The sequence below is a fragment of the Falco naumanni genome, chromosome 13 (genome assembly GCF_017639655.2).
Source record: "Falco naumanni isolate bFalNau1 chromosome 13, bFalNau1.pat, whole genome shotgun sequence".
NCBI lineage: Eukaryota > Metazoa > Chordata > Aves > Falconiformes > Falconidae > Falco > Falco naumanni.
This window is the reverse complement of record NC_054066.1, coordinates 475,010-500,258: the sequence shown is the minus strand read 5'-3', so window position 1 is coordinate 500,258 and position 25,249 is coordinate 475,010. Positions and strand designations below refer to the sequence as shown.

Genomic DNA, 25,249 nt, shown 5'->3' with positions numbered 1-25,249 from the left:
ACCTTTTTCTTGTCATCCGCTTTTTTTCTTTTTGTCACTTTTTTCTTTTTATCTGCTTTTTTTCTTTTTATCTGCTTTTTTTCTTTTTGCCTGCGTTTTTTCTTTTTATCTGCTGAGCACAGTTGCCACCTGGTGCTGCGCAGCACCTGGCACTGCAGGCAGCAGCGATCCGTGGGGAAGCTGTGTCCCATCCCAGCGGAATCCCAAACCCATCGTGGGCTGCCAGGGCAGCGCATTCGCCGGGAACCGTCCCTCCGCTTCCTCCTTCCTGCTTCCCCAAGCCAAATGCTTTGGGACAAATGGTACCCAGTTTTGGTACGCCAACATCTGACGCTCTGTGGGCAAAAATCGCGTTTACGAAGGAATCTGGCTGCGCAGCATCATCCTGCTCCCGGTGGTCAAGGGGCTGGAAAAGTGAGGGGAGGGGAAAAGGACCATTCATTTGCTGGGGTTCGGTCCCCTGTTCTCCAGCAGAGGATTCAGAAAAGCTTCGCCGGCTCCGTGAAGGACCTGGGAAGCAAAGTGTGCGTTGAGGATGGACGGAGAGGCCACGCAAGGTCGGCTCCACTCAACTTGTTTTCTCATTTAATCCTCCCTCCCTTTGCCCAGCAGGTTGGCCAGGAGGCCGGGAAGGGGGAGAAGTCCCATAAATTCAGTGGTTGGGAGGGACTCTGCTTTGGGGAGAAGGCGGCGCTGCCGTCAGGATGCTCTTGGGCACGCGGACACTGCATGAATTGGTGCAAATAAAACCCCAAAGCGCTTTCAGGGGACGCAGCGGCTGGGGACATGAGGCTGCACTGGCTGCTGGGCACCCATCAAACCATAATTGCATTTAATTCAGGCAACTTCCAAAAGCTCAGGTGCCCGTATTTAAAAAAGAAATTATAAATCACACATGAGGAACCTGGAGGCAACGGGCCACGCTGTCACCTGGGATTAACTGGCCCCGCAGAACTCTGGTGTTGATGGAAGGATGCTCGGCGCCTGAAATCAGGTCAAGTCCAGCGACGTGAAATGGGGATTTTTAACAGCCCTACCCCTTGGATTGAAACTCCGTGCTGCCTGCCAGGAGCAGAAAAATCCCACCCAAAAACCATTTAAACCATTATTTCTCCATCTCAAGTTCCACCGGAGATTAAACCCCCCCCCGATGGACGCATCGCACGGCTCTGTTAAGACGTTTTGTTCTGCTTTCACACGAGGGGCTTATTATTTATGTGTCTGGGTCACAGAACGGGGGGTGTTCGGATGCTTGGGGCAGCGTCTAAACGCCCTTCAGTGCAGGGCATCCATTTCAGATAGATTTGTTGTTTCAAACATGCTGCAGAATTCTTGCTTTGCCTTTTCCCTGTGTCACACAACCTCCCTACAACGGGGCTGGCCGCTCCATAGGAATAAAATGCTCCGACGCTCATGGAATCCCAGCGGCGGTCCGCAGGCTTCAGGCAGCAGAGGGTTAATGACAGCTGGGTAAGGAGGATGGATTCGATGTGGTAGGTAGCCTGGGATGTGAGTAATTTCACAACCCCCATGAGGAATGTGGAAGATCCACACACCCCGAGGTTGCAGACGCATCCCACGCAGGCTGCGCATAGCGTCGCCCGACCCAACGCCTGGATTTACTGGTTTCACCGGCAAACACCGCGACGCTGCGGTACTTGGGCATTTCTCACGAGAGGCGATGGCTTTTTCCTCGTCTGTGTCTTGGCTGAGGAAGGACAATGAAGGAGAGGGAAGACGTTCCCTACACCTAAGCCGACGGTTTTACTTGCAGATGATGTTATGGTGACCAAGAGGGCGAAACGCGACGCTGGCACATATGGACACCAGGGGGTTGTTGTTATGTTGCTATGAAAAAAATCTCCTAAAGTCAGGTTTCCGTTTGCTGGAAAAGATGCGAAGAAACTCGACAATTAAAACTTGCGGCGGTCATTTCTCAGAAAACAGTGGTTGCAACTCTCCTGCGTCAGAAAATGAATAAATGGTGAGAGCAGCAGGATTCATCCCATACCCTCCATAGGTTGGGTGTTTTTTTTTTTAGTGTTTTGTCTGGCATCTCCAGTTGCTGGAAAAGGTGCAAAGAAACTCGATAATTAAAACTTGCATCGATCATTTCTCAGAAAACATTTTTCCTGCGTCAGAAAATGAATAAACGCTGAGAGCAGCAGGATTCATCCCATACCCTCTATAGGGGTTTTTGGTTTTGGGGTTTTTTTTTAGTGTTTTGTCTGGCATCTCCAGTTGCTTTCGCAGAATGCTGCTTCTCCTCCTCCCAAAGAGCGACAGCCGTGCTCACGGCCCATGGGGCTTTGGAGGTCTTCACCCAAAAACCTGAGAAACAACCTCAGCCCCCCTGGACTCGGGAAGGTGCCACGGCAGGTGCTCCAGCTCACCATGAACGGGCCGGCAACCAGGGCCAGCACTGCCCCTGGCCACCGTGCCGGCCGCGTGGACCTCGTGGCCAATGAGGTGCTCTACGTCACCAAACACCTGAGGAACATCGGCAGGAAATTGCAGAACTTCCGCGAGCTCTTCCGAAAAGGTAAATTTATTTTATTTTTTTTTTTTTTTAATTTGCTTACAAGCTGATTTTACATTCAGCAGAAGTGATCCTGTGTCATTCTTGCTGCTTTACTTATTTAAAACACTGAATTTAGATGGCTCTCAGACAATTTAGGGTGGCTTCTCTCAGCACAGCTATTTAATTATGCAAGCATCTTTTCCTGTAATGAATTGCATCAACGGGTAACACTTCAGAGCACTTAACCACCTGAGTGCATGGGTTTCCTCCAAAAAAAGCGATGCAAAATCACATCAAGTACTACTGACAGCAACACCCAAGTGAGTTAAACCGGCTCAAGGAAAGGGGGCCTGTGAGGACACCCCTCTCCCCCCCAAAAAACTGGGATTTGTCACTGGGAAGGACTCCAAACGCCACCAGCCCAAGAGGGGCTGGGGCTGGTGATGCTCTGGATGCGGGGGGAGGGTGCTGAGCCTGTGTCACAGCCTGGACGTGTGCTCCAGCAGAAGCACCGTGCTTTCCCGGCTGGCGTGCTGGCACTTTCCCCCTCTGCCCTCCTCTCCCCTCCCCCAGCCTCTGTATTTGCAGGACATCCACCAGGCTGGAGCCCAATTAATAAAATTAAACTGAGGATGAAAAAAAAAAGAGTTACCACAAGCACAGTGCTGCTCCAGAAACCTCGCACAGCGCGGCAGCCTTAACAAAACCCCTTCGGCTGCTTGCTGGAAGAAGGAATCTCCTGGAGGAACGCCACTCTCTCCACCGAGGCATCCGGAGATCCCAGTGATCCCAGTCTCCCCACCCAGAGCTCTAGGTGATGGTGATGACCTTACCCCGGGCATGCCGGGTGACTTGGGTTGGCCACGCTTCTCCAGCAAGCTCCCGGTGGCGGTGCCGCTCTTGGCTCCGCGAGAAGCCCCCACGTGATGCTGGCTGCACGTGGGAATTACCCCTGCCCGGGCTGGTGCTTTTGGCGAGCATCTTCCCCAGTGCTCAGCTTGGGACCGTGTTTTTCTCTTGATCTTTGGATGGTTCGTTGGTCTTTGGATGGAAAGACACAAAGGCAGGGTGTGCTCCCTCAGCAGGAGGCAGGGACGGTTGTCTCCAGGGCTCACAGTGTAGAACCCGGACAAAAAGCAGTGTGGAGCCTTGGGGAGGGGTGGCCCAGGTGACAAAGGACCGGGCAATTGCCACATCCATCCTCACTGCATGCTGCGGTGCTCAGCGGCCGTTACGTTCTGTTTTGTGCAGAACTGGAGTATCAAGGAAGAACTGGGTGCGCGGCAGTGAGCTCATCCTGGGAGAGGGGAGGACAAGAGCTGATGCATGCAAAAAAAAATCACAATTTCTCCCCTTCCTCATTTTAGGAGAAGTTACTTCAGCTTCTGTGGAAGCCAAGCTGGCAGATTTACTGCAAGCCATCTCCTCCTTCCTGAACACGTGTCCTGCTTTGACCGGGGATGCCATCCAGCCTGCCGTAGCAGCCCTTATCGCCAATATCGACGGTAAATCCTAACCCTAGAGAACCTGACGAGCGCTGTAGTTCTTGCCCTGGGCTCAGTGGTGATGGGAAGCTTTTAGGTGGGCTCAGCACAGACACAGCTGGCCGTGTGCGTGGAAAGCAACATCAGCACCGAAGCTGAGCAGAAGTCTGTGACCGTCAAGGCTTGTTTGTATCCAGGTCCCATCTTTAGGGAAGACAAGGCTTTGAAAATGTGTGAAAGTGAGATAAAGGCTTAGAGGCGAAGCTTTGCTATCCAGGCTGGCGATCCTGCTGGCAAAGCGTATTCTGATAATAAAGACGCATTGCGTTTGGATGGTGAGCCCAAGGAACGGGAACACGAGGCTCTGGGGGGGCTGTTCTTGGCTCGGTTGTGTCTGTTGGAGCGAGCAGGTGCCTGGTGGGACTTCTCTCCCCGTTGAAATCCTGTATAACCCTGTGCAAAATGTTTCACGTATTTGCTTGTTGGCGCGCGGCGGAGGGCGATAACACCTCGGTTGGGCGGTTTGGAGATGAATCCTTGCTGCTCTTCCCATCCCCGCTTTGCATGTCGGTTTCTGGGAGCTCAGATCTACTTATATCTAGTGGAAGCCCCTTAACCTAGTCCCAGGCTCCTCAGGAGGAAGGCGCAGTGGTTCCAGACCTTTGTCCTGGAGGCCTGATGAGCTCCAAGAGGAAACACTGAGGGTCCCACCTCAACACGCTACGGGTGGTCCCTACCGGAGTGGAGCCGGGACCACCTCTCAGCAGGGAGCTGGAAGGGAGGAAAGTGCTCTGACCACACCACCACTGTCGCTCTGGTTCCTTTCCTCCCCTGCCTTCCAAAGCCTGGCCGGCGTGAAAATATTATTTGCTGTGTAAAATAGCAGCAGTGACGGAACGGGCAGTGTAAGGAGACTTCGTAGGGGTCCGCTCCTGTGTATTGTCCCAAGGCTCTACAGTAACTTGCCATTGTGCTTGGCCCAAAATAGTAATTAAAAAAAAAAAAAATTCACCCCTTGGAATGGGCTGTGCTGGAGGAGCTCAGTGTCAGGAGAGCAGCCGAAGCAGCTTTCTGCGCCACGATCCGTGCCCATCCCACTGCCCGGGCCAGCGCAGGGACCGCTGCTGTAGCTTCCCCAGGCTGAGAGGAGTTTGCTATCACGGCATGTCACCTCAGAAGCAGAAGATGGGCCATTTCTCAAAAATTCCTGTACTTTCCCCTTTTGTGAGCTTCTGACCTGCAAAAGAAAAAGTTTTGGGGTTTACCATCTCCACTTTAGCCTCCAAAGAAAACCCCACCAGAAAAGGACAGACTCATTCGACAAGAATGCCCTGAAATGGTCTGAAGAGGGTAGGAACTGGGATCCTGAGTGAGATTCCTGGTAAATAAGGAGCCTCACCTTAACTTTTATTAGCTTTTTTTAATAGAAGTGGAGGGGTGTTGCCATACAATGTTGCAATCCTTTGGGCTATAAATCCCTTTGCTCTAGAAAAACACTTTTTATAGCACTTACCAGTACCTGAAATTTGCAAACAGGCTACAATAATTATAATGAACGTACCTGTAATTATACTGCTCGAAGAGACAAACCTGAGAGATGGGCGAGGGAAGGTTTGACCGGAGAAACTCATCACGCCGATGCTGTGGTTGCGCATCCCAGTTCTCTTGCTCCCCTCGTTCTCCTGCTCCTTTCCAAAAGGCAGCCGTTACCTCTGGAGCCCAAGCAGAAAGGGTCACACATGAGCCACCACCTTCATGTGAGCCTGAAACGTTCGGCACTGAAGCAGCAATTCGAAGATTCTAGGATTATTTTTTTGTGAATGAAACAAGTGTTAATGATAGAAGGGTCAGCTGAGAGTTAACTCTGGACCTGGGGGCTGCTGCAGCCAGGGGGGCAGCAGAGCCTGTAGGGTTCCTTGCCGTGACCTCTGGGGTGCAACCACAGGGAGAAGTTTCACAGAAGAAATTTAGCAGCGTTACATGGGTCTCCAGCAGACAAGGAAAGGGAAGCTGATTTGGGGAGTCCAGGGCCACAGGCGTATTTTTAGGTTGCATAAAAAAAGTCTTTTTTTTTTTTAAATTACTCATTATTTAGTGAAGAAAAATCGATAGCTTCACAGCCGAGCACAAGTTTGTTCGTTGACCATCACACCTTTGCTGTCGGTGTCTCTAATAGTTGCAGAAGTTCACTTTGTGCTTACTTCCATCTCTAATCTTTGAATAAATGTTTTCTATGTCCCGTAGCGCAGTTTCATCATTAAATCACCATCAGTGCTCCTAAACTGAAGGCAAAATTCACCAGTTTTAAAGACTGCAACATCAGCTACACGCTTGCGGCCAGTGAATCGATTGCTCATGAGCTGGAGCGCATCTCCAGCGTGAGGGGCAGTCAGATTTAAAGCCTTACAATCCCCCTCTGGAAAATGCTCCTGGGCTGTAAACCATCTCGAGGCAAGCGACAGCTTTTTTCCTAGCTCATCGAAAATCAGGGCTTGTTTTCGACAAGAAACCAACCCCCCGATGTTTAGGGTTTTGTTTTGCCGAGCAGAGGTCACGGAGGGCTGTGATGTCTCCAAGAAGGCTCCGTTACACCCATGTGTGGGTGGAAAGAGCAGAGGAACAGCGTCTCAGGCAAGGGGCACTGCTGCCTGGGACACTCGTCCTTTCCTCTTTTTTTTTTTTTTTTTTTTTTTTTTTAGTTTTACTTCTTTTAACCTCACGGCCCCTTTCCCCTGGTTGCTGGCACTTTCTCAGCGGTTTGCTTGGTGCATTGGGAATCACGGGCAGTTCTTGGGAAGCAGCGTGCGCTCTGCAGGTAGAAAAAAAAAAAAAACAACATCCCAGGGCTGCTGCGATAAGTGCAAGCAGCGGAGGCAGGAGGAGGCAGAAATGGCCCCTTCTTTGCTATTTACCAAGACACATCTGAGTTATGCAAATCGCATGATCAAACAAACGTACGCCGCACGATTTCCTCACACGGAAGCGTGTCTGCAGGAAGCCACTTGGCTACAACCACCACGCTCACGGACGGGCACTTCTGCCACTTCTTTTGGGTAGGTCGTCTCCACAGGCGGCTGTGATGGACCTTGGGAGAACTCCTTCCTGTTGGATCTGACCCAGAATTTGTCTTTGACTTAATTCAGCCGTGATTCAAAGCTGGGTTTGATCCAATCGAAATTTGGGATTCTGAACAAAACACGGAAGATTCAGCCATGGGAGACCCAGAACCGAGTGGTAGGTGACGGCGTTTGAAACAACCTTTTATCCTGTTCATAGTGTGAGCTTTTGGGGCATGATGCAGCAGGTGGTGCGGGTCAGCCTGTGAGCCACCTGGGGAAGAGGGGTGCTAGGAAACAGCTGTACATTCCTCTGCCTGGGGTTTGTGTGAAGATCCCAACCGTTCGGGTCTCTCTGAGTCTTTCTCTTGATGCATTTGTAGTGGACGTTGGCTTGTGTAAGAGGAAGGGTCACAAAGCCCCCTGTTCAGGAGGCAGAAGGCGCAGTGTTCTCGAGAGAGAGGCTGGAAGCACACGATGCTGGTACTTGCACATCACCAGGTCCAGTCTCCCTACCAAAAATTTGCCTGAAGTCCTTGTTCTCAAAGGTGAACAACCTTAATTATGAACATCAGCAGTTTGAATCTGAGTATCACTTACCAATCGAGTGTCTAAGAGGGGTCTCTATCCCCCAAAAGCACAACCCCCTCCTTCCAGAGCCCTGTGGTCAACAGGGGGCCAGTCCCAGGTGCTTTGGAGAACGGTGAAAAAAACCAACAAAACAACAAACACCCCACCCCGCTGGGCTGGCTCTGTAATCAAGGAAACGCAGCAGGTGACATTAGTCCTTTCCCTGCTGCCACATTCAAGTGCATCGTTATCCCTGTTGCTGGAAACCTCTTTGTTTCGCCTTGCCTTCCAGCAGCTGGGTCTGGTCACGTCTGTGTTGTGAGAATAGAAAAGATGTTCGTTAACGCACAGTTTGTATAGCTCAGGGGCGTATGTGGGGGTAATTAAAAGATGTCGCGGCATCTTCCGTCAATCAGCTGAGCTGGTTTAGACACTGCACTGCAAGGCCATCCGCAGCCCCAGCAGCGTCCGCACGACCCCTGGTCTCACCGCTGACACGCTCATCGCCCCCATTGCGTGCAGAGGCACCAGCGGAGCCTGTTGCTGCTCGATGTTCCTCTTTTGCATGTCCCTGGAGCTCGGGGGGGCCTCTTCCCACGGCATGGCGTGAGGCTCGTCTTAGGCAACGGCTCCTTGGGGTCCATCTCTGCTTTTCAGGGCAGGGGATTCCAGCCTGGTGGTGCCACATCTGCACCTGGGTTGTGGGTGCTCAGCTACATGCTGCTGTGGAAGCACAACCATTTCGGAGGCCGCTCGACTCTTGGACTTGGCCAAGTCTTGGGCTCATCAAGCTCTAATGAGGAGAGATGCAGTGGAGGTCTGACCATGTCATAAACCCACCCAAGAGCAGGAATCTTCTTCCAAGGTCCCTCTAGAAACAACCCCGTCTCTCGATGAGATATATTTTTAGGTCGGTCAGCAAAATGGTTTTTAACATGTGACCAAGAATTCCATCCCGAACATGACAGGACTGCAAAAGCCAAATGCCCTTGAGAAATCCGAGCGTGCCATATCCACAGAGCCTTTCACCAACACAATCTCAGCTGTCAGGGGGGTTTACCTGACAGCTCTTTCGCAAAACCAAGATGACTGTAGAAATGATTTTGTCCAGTCTTATTTTTTAGCCAATAAGCGTCCTAGATTCATCATTCTGTTGCTAACTGGGAGGTCTTTTTCCTGCTTCCTGGTGCTGGAAGCATCTGCTGTGCCTTGCCGTCTGTTGAAATTCTTCTTGCCATCAATAACATTGCCTTGTTTTACCTTATTCTTAGTTTTGAAGAACGACCAGACAGAATATTGATGCAATGGCTCTTTTCTTACTCACAAAGCAAGTTTGTTTAGTAACTAAGAACTACAGAGGGCCACCATCTACCATGACAAATCTCTTTTACTAATATCTTCCTCCAAAGCAGGCAGTCGCCTCGTTTAGTTTGCAAATCAAACGCACCTGCATTCAGTTTCTGCCATGGGACATGCAGGGTTGCAGCCTGCACACCTTTTTTCAATAAATTGATGTACAACGTGGAAAAATTTTCCTTCCCCCTCCACCCCAGATTTTATTAATCTCCTTGTTAATACATACAGCTCTTTAAAACATCTGAGCCGGCGATTATTTCCTGTCAGTTGTGGGCGATCACACTGTCTGGTAGCGGTTCCTACCTCCTCAAAAATGAGCTGGTTTGAAAATGCAGTTTTTGCCATGGCCTTTGCTCCACTGAAGGGGGAAGAGAAGATGAGAAATCAGTGACAGATGGGAAGTGGTCCAGGTTTTGCAAAACTGTTGTCCAGGAACTTGGATTATTTTGTTCCCAAAGTTTTATTTCCCCCGATAGATGAAGAGGCTGTTCCAGGCGGCTAGAGTGTCGCCCTTTGCTGCCAGCCGCCATTGGAGTCTCACTGAGGGGTGTCTTGGTTAAAGAGGGAGGATTTCAGGCAGGAGCAGCAGCCGACAATTTGAGAGTTTCATACTTAATTGTGCCTAATTTGGTTAAAAGTGTGCTGCGGCTTAGCAAGCACGGGATTTAACACCGCTGCTGCCAAGCAGCGTGAGTCCTTCGACTCAGAAAAGAGGAGATTTGCCCTGGCGGAAAAATTCCGATGTCGTGTTGCAAAGTGCAAGGCTGAGCGCGGTGAAAGGGAAGGCGCTTCTGGGAACAGGCTTGTGATACCGAGGTTTGGCCCTGGCGCCACGCCGAATTTGGGTTTTTAGCCACTTACCCCATTTCACGGTAGCTGCGGCTGAAAGGGAAGTGATGCTTCTGCTGAACGGCACAACAAGAGCTTCTCCTGCTAAAAATACCTGCCCGCCCACCACTGTGGGGGATTGTTCTCCCCATAACAAAAGGCAGAGAAAGGAGGCGAGCTTTCCAGAAAGCTGGTGATGCAGCTTGAGGGGATGGTTTTGCCCTTCTGAGGATGAGGCACAGCTCCACGTGGCAGCCGGCCTGCTCCACCGCCAGTGCCGGCCGTGCCAAGATGCTCTCCCTTAGGATGCAGGTCTGGTGCCAATGCTGGAAGGGGTTTCTGCTGAAAACCCAGCTGTCATCGGGTTGCCCAGTAAGAGAACTGGTTTTCAATGGAAGGGTCCATTTGTAAAAGAGGCTGCAGAGTCATAGCGAAGGGACCGAGGACCAAGTTGGCGTCTCTCCGCGGCTGTGCTCCTATATCCCAGTGGATGCTCTGTCCTCACTGGTCGAGGCAAAGCACTTTCATCGGGATTTGAAAGATGAATTAGTTTATGGGTATTTATGGGAGCCTCTGCAAGGCTCTACATTTTCCTCCCAGTACAGGGAAACTTATAGAGATGTTTGCATTATTTAGCCCATAGGCAACCAAGGAGGGCACAGTTCATCAGGAAGGGACATCCCGAAGGTGTCCAACAGACGGATGGCTGATGACAGCTGTGACAATGAAAAGCAATACATTCAAGGCAATTAATTTCCTTGATGAGATGCATATGAGGCACAGGAATCACTTGGCCCAGACCTTGAAAGGTTTTGAATAGATGGGACCAATTGCTGCTGCTCCTGAATCACAGAGGGGTTGTGTAGAGGGAAAGCATGCTTTTAAATTTGTGAGAATGCAGCCAACAGCAGCTACAGCAAGGCTAGGAAAACTTTTTTACGTGCAATTTTTTCACCTTCCAACTTTTATAGCTGTGGGGAGACCCTATAGCAGCCTGACCGTGTCTAAAGGCGCGCACAGAAAAGCTGGAGAGGGGCTTTGTACGAAGCGTGTAGTGACAGGACAAGGGGGAATGGCTTGAAATGGGAAGAGGGAAGATTTAGGCTGGATATGAGGAAGAAATTCCTCGCCGTGAGGGTGGCGAGGCGCTGGCACAGGCTGCCCAGAGCAGCTGCGGATGCCCCATCCCTGGGAAGGATTCCCATTCCCTGGGAATGTTCAAGGCCAGGCTGGACGGGGCTTGGAGCAACCTGGTCTGGCAGAAGGTGTCCCTGCCCGTGGCAGAGGGTTGGAACAAGATAGTTAACGTCCCTTCCAACCCAAACCGTTCTGTCATGATTCTCTAATTGCATTGAGATGAAGCAAAAGGCTTGTGAGTCCCTGAGGCTCTTGCTTCTCTCGCAGCACCTCACGACGGCTGCTTTCGAAAGCAGAACGTTTCACTTTGCCCGCCACCAGTGCTGCTCGAGTTGAGTCACTTCTTCCTGTTGTACAATCCCCTGCGAGCGGTAAACAAGAGAAATTAAAGCTGTCGCCCACTCGTCTCAAGTAACCAAGAGCAGTTAGGATTCAAATCAAATTACTGCACCCTGGATGATGAACCACCTTACAGAAAAACCAGAATGAGATGTTTGGTAGACTGCCCGTGGCCCGTCTCCAGGTCACCGCTGAGTGTGAAACATTGATTTATCATGACCAAGCAGTAGAGGTGCTGGGCTCAGCGTCCCATTCTCTCTGCGCGTCGTTGGGGCTTCTGAGTCCCTTCCCCAGGTCCCCCACGCGCGGCTGGCTGTTCTGAGCAGTTCCTGGCAGTTCCTTCAGCCCTCAGTGGTTTGTGGTGGAAAACCCAAGCATGTCATCACATATTTGCAGTGTCTCATTCCACTTCAGAGTAAAATGGTCAGAAAACTTTCAAAGATCAAGGCCAGCATAAATCTTGATTATTTGCTCAGCAAAGACGAGTAATCCAGGAGCATTCCCAGCTCAGTTCTTGGTGCGGAAGGGGACGCGGCATCTGGCCCATGCTGCTCCGGGCTGACAGCGTGGGAAAGTGGGCTTTCAGTGGCCCACCAGCCTTCTTCATGGTTATTTCTATTTTTAAGCCGATGGTCAGGTCAGATCGGTTACGTCCACGGCTGGGACGCTGTAACTGCACCATTCTCAGAGCGCGCTCTCCTTTGACACCAAACAAGGAGCTCTGAGGAACAAAATCGTGATACTTCCCCATCTTTCTTTTAATTGTACTTCTCTCTTCAGGTCCTTTCTTTGCACTGACATCTTTAGAGAGTGGCAAACCCAAACCACTGGGCCCAGAAGCAGCTGTAACCACACGAGACACAAATGGACTTTTCTACCAAACATCATTTGAGCAACATTTACAAGTCTTTGCTCACTGTCAAACTCAGCTATCAGTGAAGCAACTCTAGATTTAGGTCAACCACATCCTGTTTCCTGGAATGTCAAAGGGACAAAGAGCAACATTTTCTTTTGGTTTTACCAACTGTGCCCAGTTTCGTATTTTAAAATGCTTTTCCTTTTTGTTTTTTTCGGTTTGGGTTTTGTTTTGGTTTTTTTTTTTGGCCAGCAACTTTCAGCCCGAGTCAATTGGAGTTTCAGCCCTCAGTGACAAATACCTGACAGGGTGGAAAGCAAGATGAATGGCATCAATAGAACCCCGAGTAAAACACATCTGCTCGCCTCCACGCTGCTACACACACAACTGTGCGCTGCACACACGTAGCCCATATGGAACCACACAGCAGCAAGGGGCAAGCCCCGTTTATATTTTGCACGCACAATAATTTGTACCAGCTGGGGACTGAGCGCGATATAGGATTTGATAGTGTAGATTATCGCCGTAAATAAGCACATATAATATCAAGAAATGGTTCCTGCGTGTAAAACGTTGCGCCATGCACGCACGTGATGCAGGAGGAGCAGGCAGCTTCTGCTGCACAGCCCAGCCCAGGCATTGCAGCGATGCCCACAGTGCCCAGTGCACGCGGTTGTGCTGATGGGGCTGTACAGCATGTGTGCACGGCATCGGTCGAGGTGCAGGGCAAGCAGCATCACCCCATGAACCCCTCCGGTCTGCCAGCACCCAGCTAAGGACAGGGGCACCACTTCAGCTCAGAATTCAGCTCAGCTACAATAAAAGTTTCTAATTGCAAACCCTGAAAATCAGGTTCAGGTGTCCCCCCTGGACATTCTCATTTTCTAGGAGTTCTGCCCCAGGATGGAAGAATTTACCGTTCTCCCACGTTTTCCTTTGAATCCCATCTCGCCCTTGGCCTCACCCACCTTGCTGGGCCACCACGGTGTGTTGCTTCCCTGCAAACTTCCAAGGACAACGGGGCTCAGCCGTGCTCCCCAGCACCTCTGGGATCCATCCTGCTGACCTCAGGGAGCGCTGGGTCAGGCATTTCGGTGACACGGTTTCTTCTTCAACTCCAGGTCTCAACAACCAAGAGAGGGCACCTGAAAATAGGAAGCGGTACAGTGAGATATTCCGGAGCCTGGATGCCATAGAAATCTCAATTGGAAACACGTATGTAGAGAAATGGGGCTGAACTAGTTTTCTGGGTCTTTGGAACCCAAATTTATCCCATTGCATTTTTTTTTATTGTTATACAGGACGGTTGACATGTTCACCAACGATGCTGATGGCACCGATGATGGAGATGTGACCACAGAAAGAGAGGTCATTCCGGTAGGCAAAGAAAGAGATTTGTTTTATTAAAGAAATTATCAATATCCATTGCCCAAGTGCATGACTAAGTTGTTAAATTCAAGGTCTTTAAGATTGTTTTTCGGGTGATCATCTGAAAAAAGCAGTTACAGCTCTTGAATAGACAGAAAAGAACTTCACAACAGTCGGTCATCACCGTGACGGAGGTGGTGATGGAAGAGATGATATTTATCGGGAACATTCAGGCATTTACTGTTTGGATTTCTATTTTTCTGAAAAACAAGATGTGTAAATCACTGGTTTAAGTTCCTCACGCTAAGAAAAAGATCAGACAAGACAGCAAACCCGAAATACATTTGAGAGTCATGCGTTGAAAACCTTGAAAAATTTGGCCTTAAGCAACAGAAGACCTTCAAAATAGAACTTAATGTTTTTTCACTTGCTTTGGGCAGTATGGGACTTTTGGGGATAATCAGCTTCATTTCACACTTTTCTGTATAAGCTAAGGGGCTAGGAACTTCATTTTTCTCCGGCAGCAACTGTTGTCATGTAATCCTATTATCCCGTGAGCTAAACTGAAAAATAAGCATCAAATATTTCATGATTTAGAGTAAAGTAAGAGCTGCCAGCATTCTGTCCTGCAGCCCTTTTCCAGCCTTGATCCCTTTTCCAGCCTTGAGCCCTTTCCCAGCCTTGAGCCCTCTGCCTTAACGATGCGTTTCCTCCGTGTTTCCCGTTCACACCGCGCTACCTTCCCTGTCAAATCTCTGGCTGTTTGAACCGTGGCTGGGCTGCTTCACTAAGCAAAATCCATGCTGCAGCCGGTCTGTTTTTAAAAAATTCTCTAAATTTCTGAATACTTATAATACTCATTTTTCTTTCACCGTTTTCCTCTTCTTCTTCTTCTTTTTTTTTTTTTTTTTTTTTTTTTTTGCATTCTCCTCTCCCCTGACAGTTGAGTGAAAGTTTCTGCAAGAGCAAAACCAGTTCAGAGAGGCAAGTGCAAGCAGACATAACAGGTAACATTGCTAATTAAAAATGAGAATGCTTAGTTAATCACCTGGCAATGGTGCTGGCAGCCTCCTAACGCCACTGATGGATAATGCCTGATGCCCAGCGAGGATGTGGATGCCCGTTTGAGCTCAATAATCCTGCTGCTTCCTCCAGCACGCAGATCTTCCCCTGTTCAGCAATTAACATCTCATTAAGGAGCTTCTCACGAGGTCTGGATTTCTAAATACTGAGACATCAATTCCCAAAGGTCTGCTGGTTTGGAGCACAGTAACAATCTACCCAGTGAAGCTTGGGAGATCCTGAAGCACTATGACATTCTCCCCAGCTCTGTACTTGTGCTGGCACCAGAAAATGCAACACACAATTGGTTTTTCTTCATATAAAGTCCCTATGAAGAAAAAAAAAAAAAAGTTCTAAACTGCTTTTCTCACCTATTTCAGCTTGAAGTGTATTTAGATTTGCTCACTGCAGCATGATAAATCTACACCAGGTTCCACCAAACAACAAAAATACTTCCTGCAACTCCCCAGTAACCCATTAGGTCCTTTACTTTTAGATTTATTTTTTTTTTAATAAAATATTTAATTAAAAGTGGAGGGCAGAGGAATATACGTGTCTAAATTACCTGGAACTTGCACGGTTCCACAGGCAGGGCTGCTGTGAATCAGACCATAATGACGTTCAGTGGAAGACCTTTTTTTTGGGGGTGTTTTCAGAGTATTTCACAGCACCCACTCTGGAAACTCCAATTTTGCCATTCTTGGGGCACCTGCCCATCAGCCAGAGCCGTTCTGAACCTGGATTTATTTTGTTGCAGTTCAGGAGGCAGATGAAATGCTGATAAAATGCGAAGGTGGCATCGACGCAGCCCTCGAATATGCCAAAATGTGGTGTAAATATGTCAAAGAGCTTCTCAGCTGGATTGAGAAACGCCTGAGTTACGGTGAGTCTGTGCACAGAACCAGCTGGAAGTCCGTACAATTTTCTATATTTATTTTTTTTTAAAATCACAGCCAAAGACACACAGTTGCAAGTAAAAATACAGCAGTGACAAACTGGCCAAACAGCAACCCTTGTAGTTGCTTTTGCCTGAAGATAAAGGCATGGAGTTGGAATTTCTTCTTCCCTGAATGATCCAATTGACTGGAATCCCCTCTGGCTTTGACAAACCCACCGCTGCGACCGGGATTCTGGTGTCTGTTGTCCCGGTTTACCCGACCCAAATCCGCTCTGCCCTTTTACAGAGACAGAGTTTGCCAAAGGGATGGTGAAGATAGCAGAATCGGGACGAAACGCCATCCTCCAACAGGTAGGGATCCTTGTGACATTCCTGCCTCGCTGCATGGGGATCCCGGAGGAGGAGGAGGAGGATGGGAGTCCTATGTGGAGCAACCACGAGGCTGTCCACACACGTGAACTGCTTATAGGGTCCAGCTTAAGCCCTACAGCAAATATTCCTCCAAACCCATTCCTACGCCTCTCGGTATCGGGACAATTCCTTTTGTCTTCAAAATTCAGGAAATGATTGGAAAATTGGAGGGATAAACCTGCTGTGTTGTCTGAAATAACCCCCCCTCATTCAACCAGCGTAGGTGCTCCCCACCTTTTGGTGATAGATCTTGGGCGTAGCTCCCAACAGCTCTTTAATTTAGGGAGGTTGCAGTGATTATCCATCATTTTAGATCTTTTTTTTTTTTTTTTTTTTGGTTTCTGCAGCACAACATGCCTCTTCGCACGCTGTATGCTATGGTGCTGGAACACGACATAAAGATTGGAAATTCAGCTACTGAGACTGCAGGATTGCTCCAACAGAAGGAATTCTACCAGGTACGGTGTTTCTCCAGGGATCAGACAAAATTTGCTGAAAGATTAGGTGGGAGCATTGCAAGGACCTAAGGAAGTGATTTATCCTGGTCTGAGTGGAGGGAGGGGATAAGAGGAGAAAACGCATGCGGAATCCAAGGGAAAAAGAGGCATCTTGCAAGGATTGCTTTCCAATGTCAGATACTTTTTCCTGCCCCATGAGGAACTGTTGCCATGCTGTTATTCCTCTACAGCCTCTGTCAGCCAAGAAAAATGAAATTGAGAAATGGAGGAAAGAATTCAAGGATCAGTGGACAAAGGAGCAAAAGAGAATGGTAAGAGACTGATGGACGGGCTCTGCACTTTATGCCAGTCATGGCACAAATTGCTGAAAATAAACATTTAGGACCAAGCAGTAATTAATAAAGTAACATGCATCCTGCTATAGAACACAATTTTGAAGGGTGCAAAGGGGGAGTGCAGGCAGCATTCCTGCTTCCAAACTTCGGGGGGAGGGGGGCAAAGAACGCTGATGTCCATTGGAATGGTAATATCCATTGGAACCGAGCTCTTTCCTTACGGAAAAGCTGTGACTTGTCCTTCCCACCGCCTTGCCAAGCTTCCTCAGCCTGTCCCCCTTTCCTACTGCAGAATGAATCCCTGTCAACCCTGCGCAAGTCCCGCCTGCAATACATACAGCGCTGCGAGGAGCTGGAGAAAGCCAAGCAGCTGAGTGCCAAGGCAGAGGATGAATACCAAAGCACCGCCATCACCCACCCTGGCAGCGCCAACAAGCAGCTGGAGAAGCGGCGCCGTTCGTGTGAGGAGGCACAAGCCAAGGTGACGAGCTGAGCTCAGGCTGCTGGTCTTTCCAGCCGCCCCACATGCGGCGTTATGGCATCTCCCCAGCCGTCCTGGTGACTTTCTCCTCCTCCGCTCTGTTTCTGGGTTGCTCACAGGTTCAGGAGACAGAAGCTTTCTACAAGACGTGCATCAGCGACGCCAATTTTCGGCGACAAGAACTGGAGAAAGTGCGAGCCCGGATCGTCTCCCACATCCGGAAGCTCATTTACCAAGGGGATGAGGTGCTGACGTGGGTACGTCTAGTCTTATAATTTCTCTGCTAACGCTCGTTTCAGGAAAATTGCTGTCTGGGATAAGATCTCTCACCTCTTCAGCATTTCTCTGTTGAACCACCCTATAACTCACCGTTCTCAAGCAGCTGAAATTAGGGGGGGGCTCCGGACACTGCTTTGCAGCCAACTTGCTATCAAAAACCCTCAAATTTTCAATTACCGCTGCTTTAAAGACACAGATCTCCATAGAAAAAGTCTAGGGGGGGGGGGGGGGGGGGCAGAAATCCTAGAACAAGAAACAGTGACAAATAATTTTTACCTGACCTGTTAAGCATTAGCGCAGGTAATTGAGTTTGGGTAATGAAAAACCAAAGACTGGTGAACGACTGAGGGATCCAAGGGGGGACAAAGCACCTGGGCTTTGACTAGCAGTGAGGTTTTTTGTTTTCTTTCCCCTGTAAGGTCACTTTAAGGATGTTCAAGCAGCGGCAGACTCAGTCAGAACAGATTCCAGTGGGATACCAGTACCTGTCAGAGGTCTGCAAGCCGTACAAAGCGGGTGAGAAATACCTGGAATTCATCCAGGCTCTGCAGAAGAAAGACATTCACGTGGAAGTGTTTGAATTTGAGCCGCTCGCTTCTGGAGGGCAGAGGTAAAAAAAAAAAACAAAACCAACAAAACCCATGGAAAATTCACATCCTAGCTGAAAGGTCAGGAATCTGTAGTGTATAGAAGAAAAAAAAGGGTTTTAAACCCATTTATAAAGTCACTAGCCACATGGCAGCGCTGCGATTGCTACTTACAGAAAAACCCGCAGCATCAGACGTTAGGATCTTTTTGAGCAGATCTCTATAAAGATGCAGATCACTCCTCTCATGTGGGCACTAAATCCACAATTTCTAAATCGCTCCTGCAGCTTGAAAAGATGAAATTATATTGAACAAATTTGTTTTCCTCGTTTTGTACAAGTGTTTTGCCAGCGTCTCCTTGAAAACTTGGTGCACCCCTCTAAGCCCTGGGAAGGTGCTTTGCCTCGGGTGCTCACGAGGCAGCTCAGTGATGCAATATCTGTCATCTGATGCTCTTCACTGCTGGAAAATTGTTTGCAATCCCCTTCCCAGGTCCCCTCCCAGCAGCAAAAAGAAGGTGGCATTGCATTACACAGGACCCTCTTCCGCAGCAAAGGATGCCAGCATGCCAGAAGATACCTCCAGAAAGCAGTTCTCCACAAACAGCGAACAGAGTAGGTTGAATTAATAAAAACAACCCGATTTTCTCTCAGGTCACTGTAGTTTAATATAGATTAGTAGCCAAAGAGGTGGGAGAAGTTCTCAGGTTCTTAGGGCAGCGCTTAAGGCTTTGCTCAGACTGGGAGAAACTATCGAAGAGTATTTACAGGTTTTCTTGAGAGCTTGGCTTGGGCTTCAAACCCATGTCGAAGCATCCCAAGAGCACTTGGGGGGATCTGTCAGCGTGTCCAACTTCTGCAGGCGCGAACAGATCCCTCTGCAGTGACACAGAAAGCCTTGGTGGAAGCTGTGAATCCCGGTCCCTGGATTCTCCCAGTTCTAGCCCAGGTGAGAGCCCCAGTTGCCTAACGTTGCCCGAAACCCTAAACTGGGAATACAGCCTACGCTGACCATCTCTGCACATCGTGAGGACAAGAACGGCTGTTTACATTTTAAATGTAATTATAAATTTTAAATTTTCTCTCTTCTTAAGGAAACTCCAACAGGAAATTGTCGAAAGCTCCATCCACTGGCACCATGTCCTCCTCCGATGATTTTGAAGAGAGAGATTCCTTGCAGACTTTTGAAAATGGTAAGCCATGCACGTAGTTGACTCTCGAGGTGGAAACTGTGCTGACGTATTGCTTCCTTTTCACGCTTTAATGCTGTTTCCACAGAAAATGGCACATCCCAGCAGCAGTTTAAGAACATCCTCCTCTCCAGCGCGGCGCAGACTCACCGGCTTCGGAAGCTGCGGGGACCGTCCAAGTGCAGGGAGTGCGACACCTTCATGGTCAGCGGCTTTGAGTGCGAGGAGGTGAGGGCTAGATGTCATTGCAGATACCTCGCGTGGGAGCCTGGGGCGACCCTCGTCCCACCGAAGGTCTGCAGGAATGGGTTCTCCGCTTTCTCTTCCCCGGAATGACCCCAAGCGGATTTTGCTGTTCTTGAGTAAGCCACCAGCTGCCACTTGCCTGCAACAACCCTCTTGGGGGTTTTGGTGGTTGAGGGAACAGGAGATGTTCTTCAAGTTCAGGCACTACTGCAGGGGGTGGACCACAACCAGACCGTGAGCTGGGTCGGTTCTGCTCTTTCAGTGCTGCCTGGCCTGCCACAAGAAGTGTCTTGAGAACCTGCTCATCACCTGCGGCCACAAGAAGCTGCCCAACCGTGCACCTCTTTTTGGCATTGACTTCACGCAGGTGCCTCGAGATTTCCCAGAAGAAGTTCCCTTCATAGTGGTGAAATGCACCTCAGAAATCGAAGCCCGGGCCCTCGGGGTGCAGGTGAACAGTCGGTTATTCTTTCTTCCTTCTTCTCTTCTCTGCACCCAAAATTCCTGACCTCTCCCCCTCTGAACCACACAGGGGATCTACCGGATAAGTGGATCTAAAGCACGGGTGGAGAAGCTGTGCCAGGCGTTCGAGAACGGCCGGAGCCTGGTCGAGCTCTCCGAGCACTCCCCTCATGACATCACGGGGGTCCTGAAGCATTTCCTGAAGGAAGTGGGTACCAAACCTCTGCAGAGAGGGCAGCTCTTGGCTGACGGCATCCCTTGGTGCTGGAGCAGCAGGATGAAGTAACATGCTCTTTTTCTTCCCTCTCGCTGCAGCTTTCAGTGCCGGTGCTGCTGTCTCAGCTCTACGATGACCTCATTGCGCTTGCCAAAGATTTGCAAAAACCTGGGGAGGAGAAGCTGGACGGGACAGGCTTGGCTTCTGACCCCATCCAGAGCATGAAGGAGTTGCTGAGCAAATTGCCTGGAAGCAACTACAACACTCTGCGGCACCTTATCGCACACCTGTACAGGTGAGGAGCACGGTGGCTCTCACGCTGTTAGCGTCAGGTCCAACCTTGGGAGATCCTTGTGGAGCCCAGCGGGTGTTGAGGAAGGCTGAAAAATTCATTCACAGAAAAAAACATCTTGCAGCAATTAGGAGAAAGTCTTAATGACCAAGAAGGGCCAGAAGGTCCTTCCTGATAATGCTTTACAAAGCACAGAGCGAGAGGTCAAGGAATAACACGAATGCAGCCCATCTCAACCCAGCTCTGAAGCCAGGTCCCAAGAAACACCCATCCTTATCAGGGCTGCACCATCCAGACCACCCAGGCAGCTTCCAAGATTTTCCTCCAGTTTCCCTGTACAGACCAGAGCTCTGTTCCCCATGGAAGAAGACAGGGTTCCTCTCCCTCCTATGGGGGTTTGGTGCACTCCATCTGTCTGCTCAGTGCATTTGGGCTGTGAGCTGGGAAGCCCCTAACGGTCCCGTTTCCCTTCCCCAGGGTGGCAGAGAAATACGAAGAGAACAAGATGTCCCCAAACAACCTGGGCATAGTATTTGGGCCAACTCTGATCCGGCCGGGCTCAGGGAGCGACGTCTCCATGTCATGCCTGGTTGACTCTGGGTATCAAGCCCAGATTGTGGAATTTCTCATTCAGAACTACGAAAGGGTGTTTGGGATGGATGATCTGCCTTCATCCTTATCCCTTGGATGTGAAAATTCTTCGCAAGAAGCATCGACAGAGAAGGATGAAGGACCTCAGAGCCCAAGCACAGACCAGACCATAACTCTAGAGGTAGAGCTCCCAGACACCGAGCTGGGCTTACTGACCCTGCTGTAGAGGCAGGAAGGTGGACTGTTGATTAAAGAACTTTTTTTCACAGCTAACAAAACTGTTTCCTATCAGAGGGTTATTGCAAGAGGAAGGAGCAGAGAGCCTGTTGCACATAGAGTAGGAGAAACAGAAAAAATAAGTCACAGATCACTCAGCAGCTTCTCAGACCACTCTGGATAGAGGTTTTGCTCCACATTTGAGACCCCAGTCATTCTGGAAATGACACTTACGGGGTTCTCCATAGTAAATTGCTTGGGACGTTTCTCTCTGTGAACAGCTCGGCGACTTCAGAAGCAGCTACATGCACCTAAGGCCCTACAGGGCTCTGCTGCATCCCTGAGTGGTGCTGTGGACCCTGACCCCCGTTTGCCCACCCCACTGCTAAGCCTTCTGCGTTCCTCCCAAGCTTCACTGCTCTTCCCTCACCGTATTTCACAACAGCACTTGAAAAACACGAAGGGGTGTAGCATCCCTGAGCTGGGACGCGGTGTGTTGTTGTTTTTTTTTTCCCTTTTTGCAGTTGTTTGATAAGCAAGAAAGAGGAAACAGCTTTCCTAAAGTTAAGCCAAAGGGAGTGGGATCTGGGTTTGGGGATTCTCTGCCTCCTGCTTTTGAGTCATGGACACTTCCAGGCAAGACCGTGTGTCTGCAGTGATGCTGGCTATGTCTGACACGTAGTAATGCTGCTTTCTCTGCAGGTCCAGCTGACTGAGGAGGCAGAAATTAGAATAACGATGCTTAGAGTTGAAATAAAAATCACCAGGGTAGACACAATTCACTCCTTGTGTGCAGAAATCCTACAGGGTTAATAAACCTTCACTGAAAGCACTTTGGGATATGCACAACTATTGCCTTTGACTGTTTTCAAAGCCGTTTTTACCTACTTGTGCAGAATGACTGAATTCTACAGGAGGTGTTACAAACCTTTAAAGGGGGGAGCTGCTTCTGAGGGCACTCTCATTTTGCCAGGAATAAATCCAGCTCCTGGAGCACCCCCAGGTGACCTGATCCTTGTGCAAACTCAGCGGTTCTATGCTAGCTACAGCTCCCAAGCACTCCCATTGCATTTGAGCGTAATTCCTGTGCTCCAGTTAGCAGCTTGGTTTCTGGCATTTCCCCTTTCTTGGTTCCAAACGGGCTTTCCCCGTTTGGGGAAATATTTGTGAGAATATTTCAGCATCCTGCAGGACATGGGAATCCGTGTCGGCACACTGCTGCTGTGCAGAAAGCAGCAGCCACTTTCTGGGGTGAGTTTTGTGGCAGTTGTGGTCTGCCAGTGTGGATGCTGGAGTTGGCAGGTCTCAACCCGTAACTTGCTCGCGTGGCCCTGCCCTGTGGAAACTCCTTCCCTATTCGCCCAAGCATTATGGATGATCTAAGGTAGATCAAGGCACTTTCAGCTCAAGCAGTTGCCTCCATTCGCTTGGCTCTGCCAGAAGTTGGGGTAAAATGGGACAGTGTCTTCATATCTTCATATAAGAGCCTTGTGTGTTCATACTCGTGGCTTTTCCCCCACAGAATTTCTCCTCCAAGCACGGTTTAAGTGTGAACTGTGTCTCTGATAACTCGCCTTGCAGGGAAGCCGCCAACGAGCTGACTCTGGAGGGAGCCCACAGTCTGTGCAGCGTGGATGCTCCAGGTAAATCGAGTTGCCATCGTGGTGCCGTTATAGGTTTTGTGCTATGGCTGCTGCTTTTCACACCTCCTGCCTGCCTGCCTCCACGTTGTTACACAGCAGAGGAAGCGTAGCCGGGCCCCCTTTGGCGTGCTGCTCCGTCTTGGTGTCAAACGGCCGCCGTGTAGCTCACGTGAAGTCCCAAACAAATTCTTGCTGTTCTCCCAAAGGGCTTTTCCCTGCTGCTGCCTCAGCTCTCCAGTCCACAGCCATCTCCGCCAGCTCTCCTGGCTCTAATGCCTTGAGGAGAGCTTTAAGAATATAACCCTGATTCATCTCTTCTCCCCCTTTCAAATGAATACCTTGCTATTAGCGCCGGTTAATGAAGCTGTTAGAGGGAGGTGGTTTACTCTGTTGATGCAGGAGGGATTTGGGTGTCCTTTCCAACAGGAAAAGACATCATCATCCCAAATGGTTTGTCCCAGTCACTTTGGCTCGCTGTTCTAAGATTACCGTCTCAATTTTTTTTGTCCAGAGATGAATACAAGCGCTAGCTCTGAGCTGCAGGACCTGGAGGACTCTGTGCAGGAAAAGCCAGACAGCGATTCAGATACGGTCCTAGGGACCCAGCCCAGGTGCCATTTCAGCCGACAGCCCATAAAATATATCCGAACGCAGGCAAAAACGAAACCAGTCATTCCCAAGTCTGCCAGTTTGCCCTTGAGGACTACCACGTTAGCCAATATGGCAACAGAGTCTGGTGCAGAAGGCAATCTGACTGACAGCAGCTCCACGGCAAAGGATGTCCTGGAGGACAGCACCAGCAGCAGGACCATCTTGACTGACATGAGCACACTCAAGCACCACTCGGGAACGAGACAGAACCTCAGACATTTTGAGATCACGCAGGAAACGGCCAGGATTGTCTCAAAGTTTAAAGTCAATGACACTTCTGCATCTCCTGAGCCTTCTCTGGAGAGCATGGGAGCTACTGAGAAAGCAGAGGACCTCAACCCAGGGACATACCTATAGGAAAAAAAAAAAACCAACAACCCTAAGGGGGACAGATAATAGCAATGGAAAGGGAGAGAGGACTGAAATCCCCCGCCTGCGGGACCAAGGAACAGCAATGGGGTGACAATAACATCAGATTTGTATTTACCACGCGGGCTAGAGAAGAGGCACCTGCTGTAAACTACCTGGGCTCCGAGCTAACCCAGGATTTATTTGCTTTTTATTAATTAAAGCCATATGAGTGATAAGAAGCAAGCTAAATGGCGCTCTCTGGAATCCACCCCGCTTTGCACAAAGGATGAATGTGCAAAGTAGAGGAAAGATGTAGCCTGGCTAGAAAGATGTAGCCAGGAGGGAGGCAACTGAAATCTAAGACATTTGGGCACAAAACATTCCCAAATGGTCATTTTCCAGCAGCTGCAACAAGCACTGATTTTTGGTCATTTTTATTCCACAGCATTTTTGAGTGTAACTCACTTTTTGAGTGTGATAGAACAGGGTACACAGGCAAAGCTCATGTACTCTGCATCCTTTTGCTTCCATTGTCGGAGCTTCAACTTGCTAGTCCGCCCAAAGCCATCCCGTACAGGGAATGGACCAGACACTGCCGTACTCCGAGCCAGACCCCGTTTCTCTAGAACATTCTCTTTCCCCCAGAGCACACTGAGCTTCTGTAATACCTCCATGGGAAGCTGCTGCTGTTGTGAAGAAGGCAAAGCCCTGAAGCCCAGCAGATAAGAAGATTTCTTGTGTCTTGCTCTGACTTGCCAGGTCTCCATCTCCCTTACAACTGGGTTACCCCAGTGCTCCCTTCTGCCTCCTTGGAGGGGATTTTCTGTCCAGCAAATTTTAACATGAGGACGCGGGGAACTCTGTCCTGTAGTGCCATCTCGTGATACATGCATGCATGCAGAAGACAGGCTTCCGATCCTGCTCACTCCCAGGAGCAGCTTTGCATTAGAGCATCGGCAGTGCTGCAGACTGCTGTGGTGTTCGCTTGTGTGCGCCGCGTGAAACGCAGATGACACCGGTAAAGCTTCTGCGCTAGGGCAGGTTTCTGCGATGACCACCTGCTGCAAAGACACCAGGAGACGTGCAAAGACACGAGAGCGAAACGCTAAAGGAAAACATGACACTTCCCCCAAACAGCTCGAGAGGTTAAGCAATCTACAAATTTCTTTCGACTCATCAACAGACTATGTTTTGGTCCTGTTTCTTATCAAGGTTGTAAAAGAAAGGCTAAGGATCTATTCTGAGTATTTGTACAGTCCAGACTAAGGGAGTTTCCATCTCTGGAGTGATGTATATTTGTTAATACAGTGCTTTAAATTCTTGAATACTAAATTATCTTTTACGGTATAACTTTGGTAATAAATT

General features: G+C 49.4%; 1 protein-coding gene across 4 annotated transcripts; it reads left to right on the top strand.

Moving 5' to 3' along the window:
• The first annotated feature begins 10 nt into the window (after positions 1–10).
• Positions 11–25,249, top strand: LOC121096869 (GEM interacting protein). 4 transcript variants are annotated; one of them, XM_040613443.1, is made up of 22 exons: positions 11–2,542; positions 3,889–4,026; positions 13,269–13,362; positions 13,449–13,524; positions 14,459–14,522; positions 15,335–15,460; positions 15,762–15,826; positions 16,234–16,344; positions 16,575–16,655; positions 16,972–17,160; positions 17,280–17,417; positions 17,859–18,049; positions 18,519–18,640; positions 18,888–18,974; positions 19,120–19,218; positions 19,304–19,443; positions 19,829–19,912; positions 19,994–20,131; positions 20,239–20,435; positions 20,910–21,204; positions 22,762–22,882; positions 23,394–25,249. In XM_040613443.1, the coding sequence occupies exons 1-22, from the start codon at positions 2,302–2,304 to the stop codon at positions 23,888–23,890; spliced, it is 3,294 nt and encodes a 1,097-aa protein (XP_040469377.1). In that variant the 5' UTR covers positions 11–2,301; the 3' UTR covers positions 23,891–25,249. The 4 variants fall into 4 exon arrangements, with proteins under 4 accessions (XP_040469377.1, XP_040469376.1, XP_040469379.1 ...); XM_040613442.1 differs by having other exon boundaries at positions 19,724–19,912; XM_040613445.1 differs by lacking the exons at positions 11–2,542; positions 3,889–4,026 and adding exons at positions 6,734–7,058; positions 7,149–7,239 and having other exon boundaries at positions 19,724–19,912.

Excerpts from the sequence above, each read along its gene's own strand:
- LOC121096869 (XM_040613442.1), top strand. The coding sequence starts at position 2,302 with ATGGGGCTTTGGAGGTCTTCACCCAAAAACCTGAGAAACAACCTCAGC. Across the intron at positions 2,543-3,888 it reads CCGCGAGCTCTTCCGAAAAG|GAGAAGTTACTTCAGCTTCT; the intron begins GTAAATTTATTT and ends TCCTCATTTTAG. Across the intron at positions 16,345-16,574 it reads AACAGAAGGAATTCTACCAG|CCTCTGTCAGCCAAGAAAAA; the intron begins GTACGGTGTTTC and ends ATTCCTCTACAG.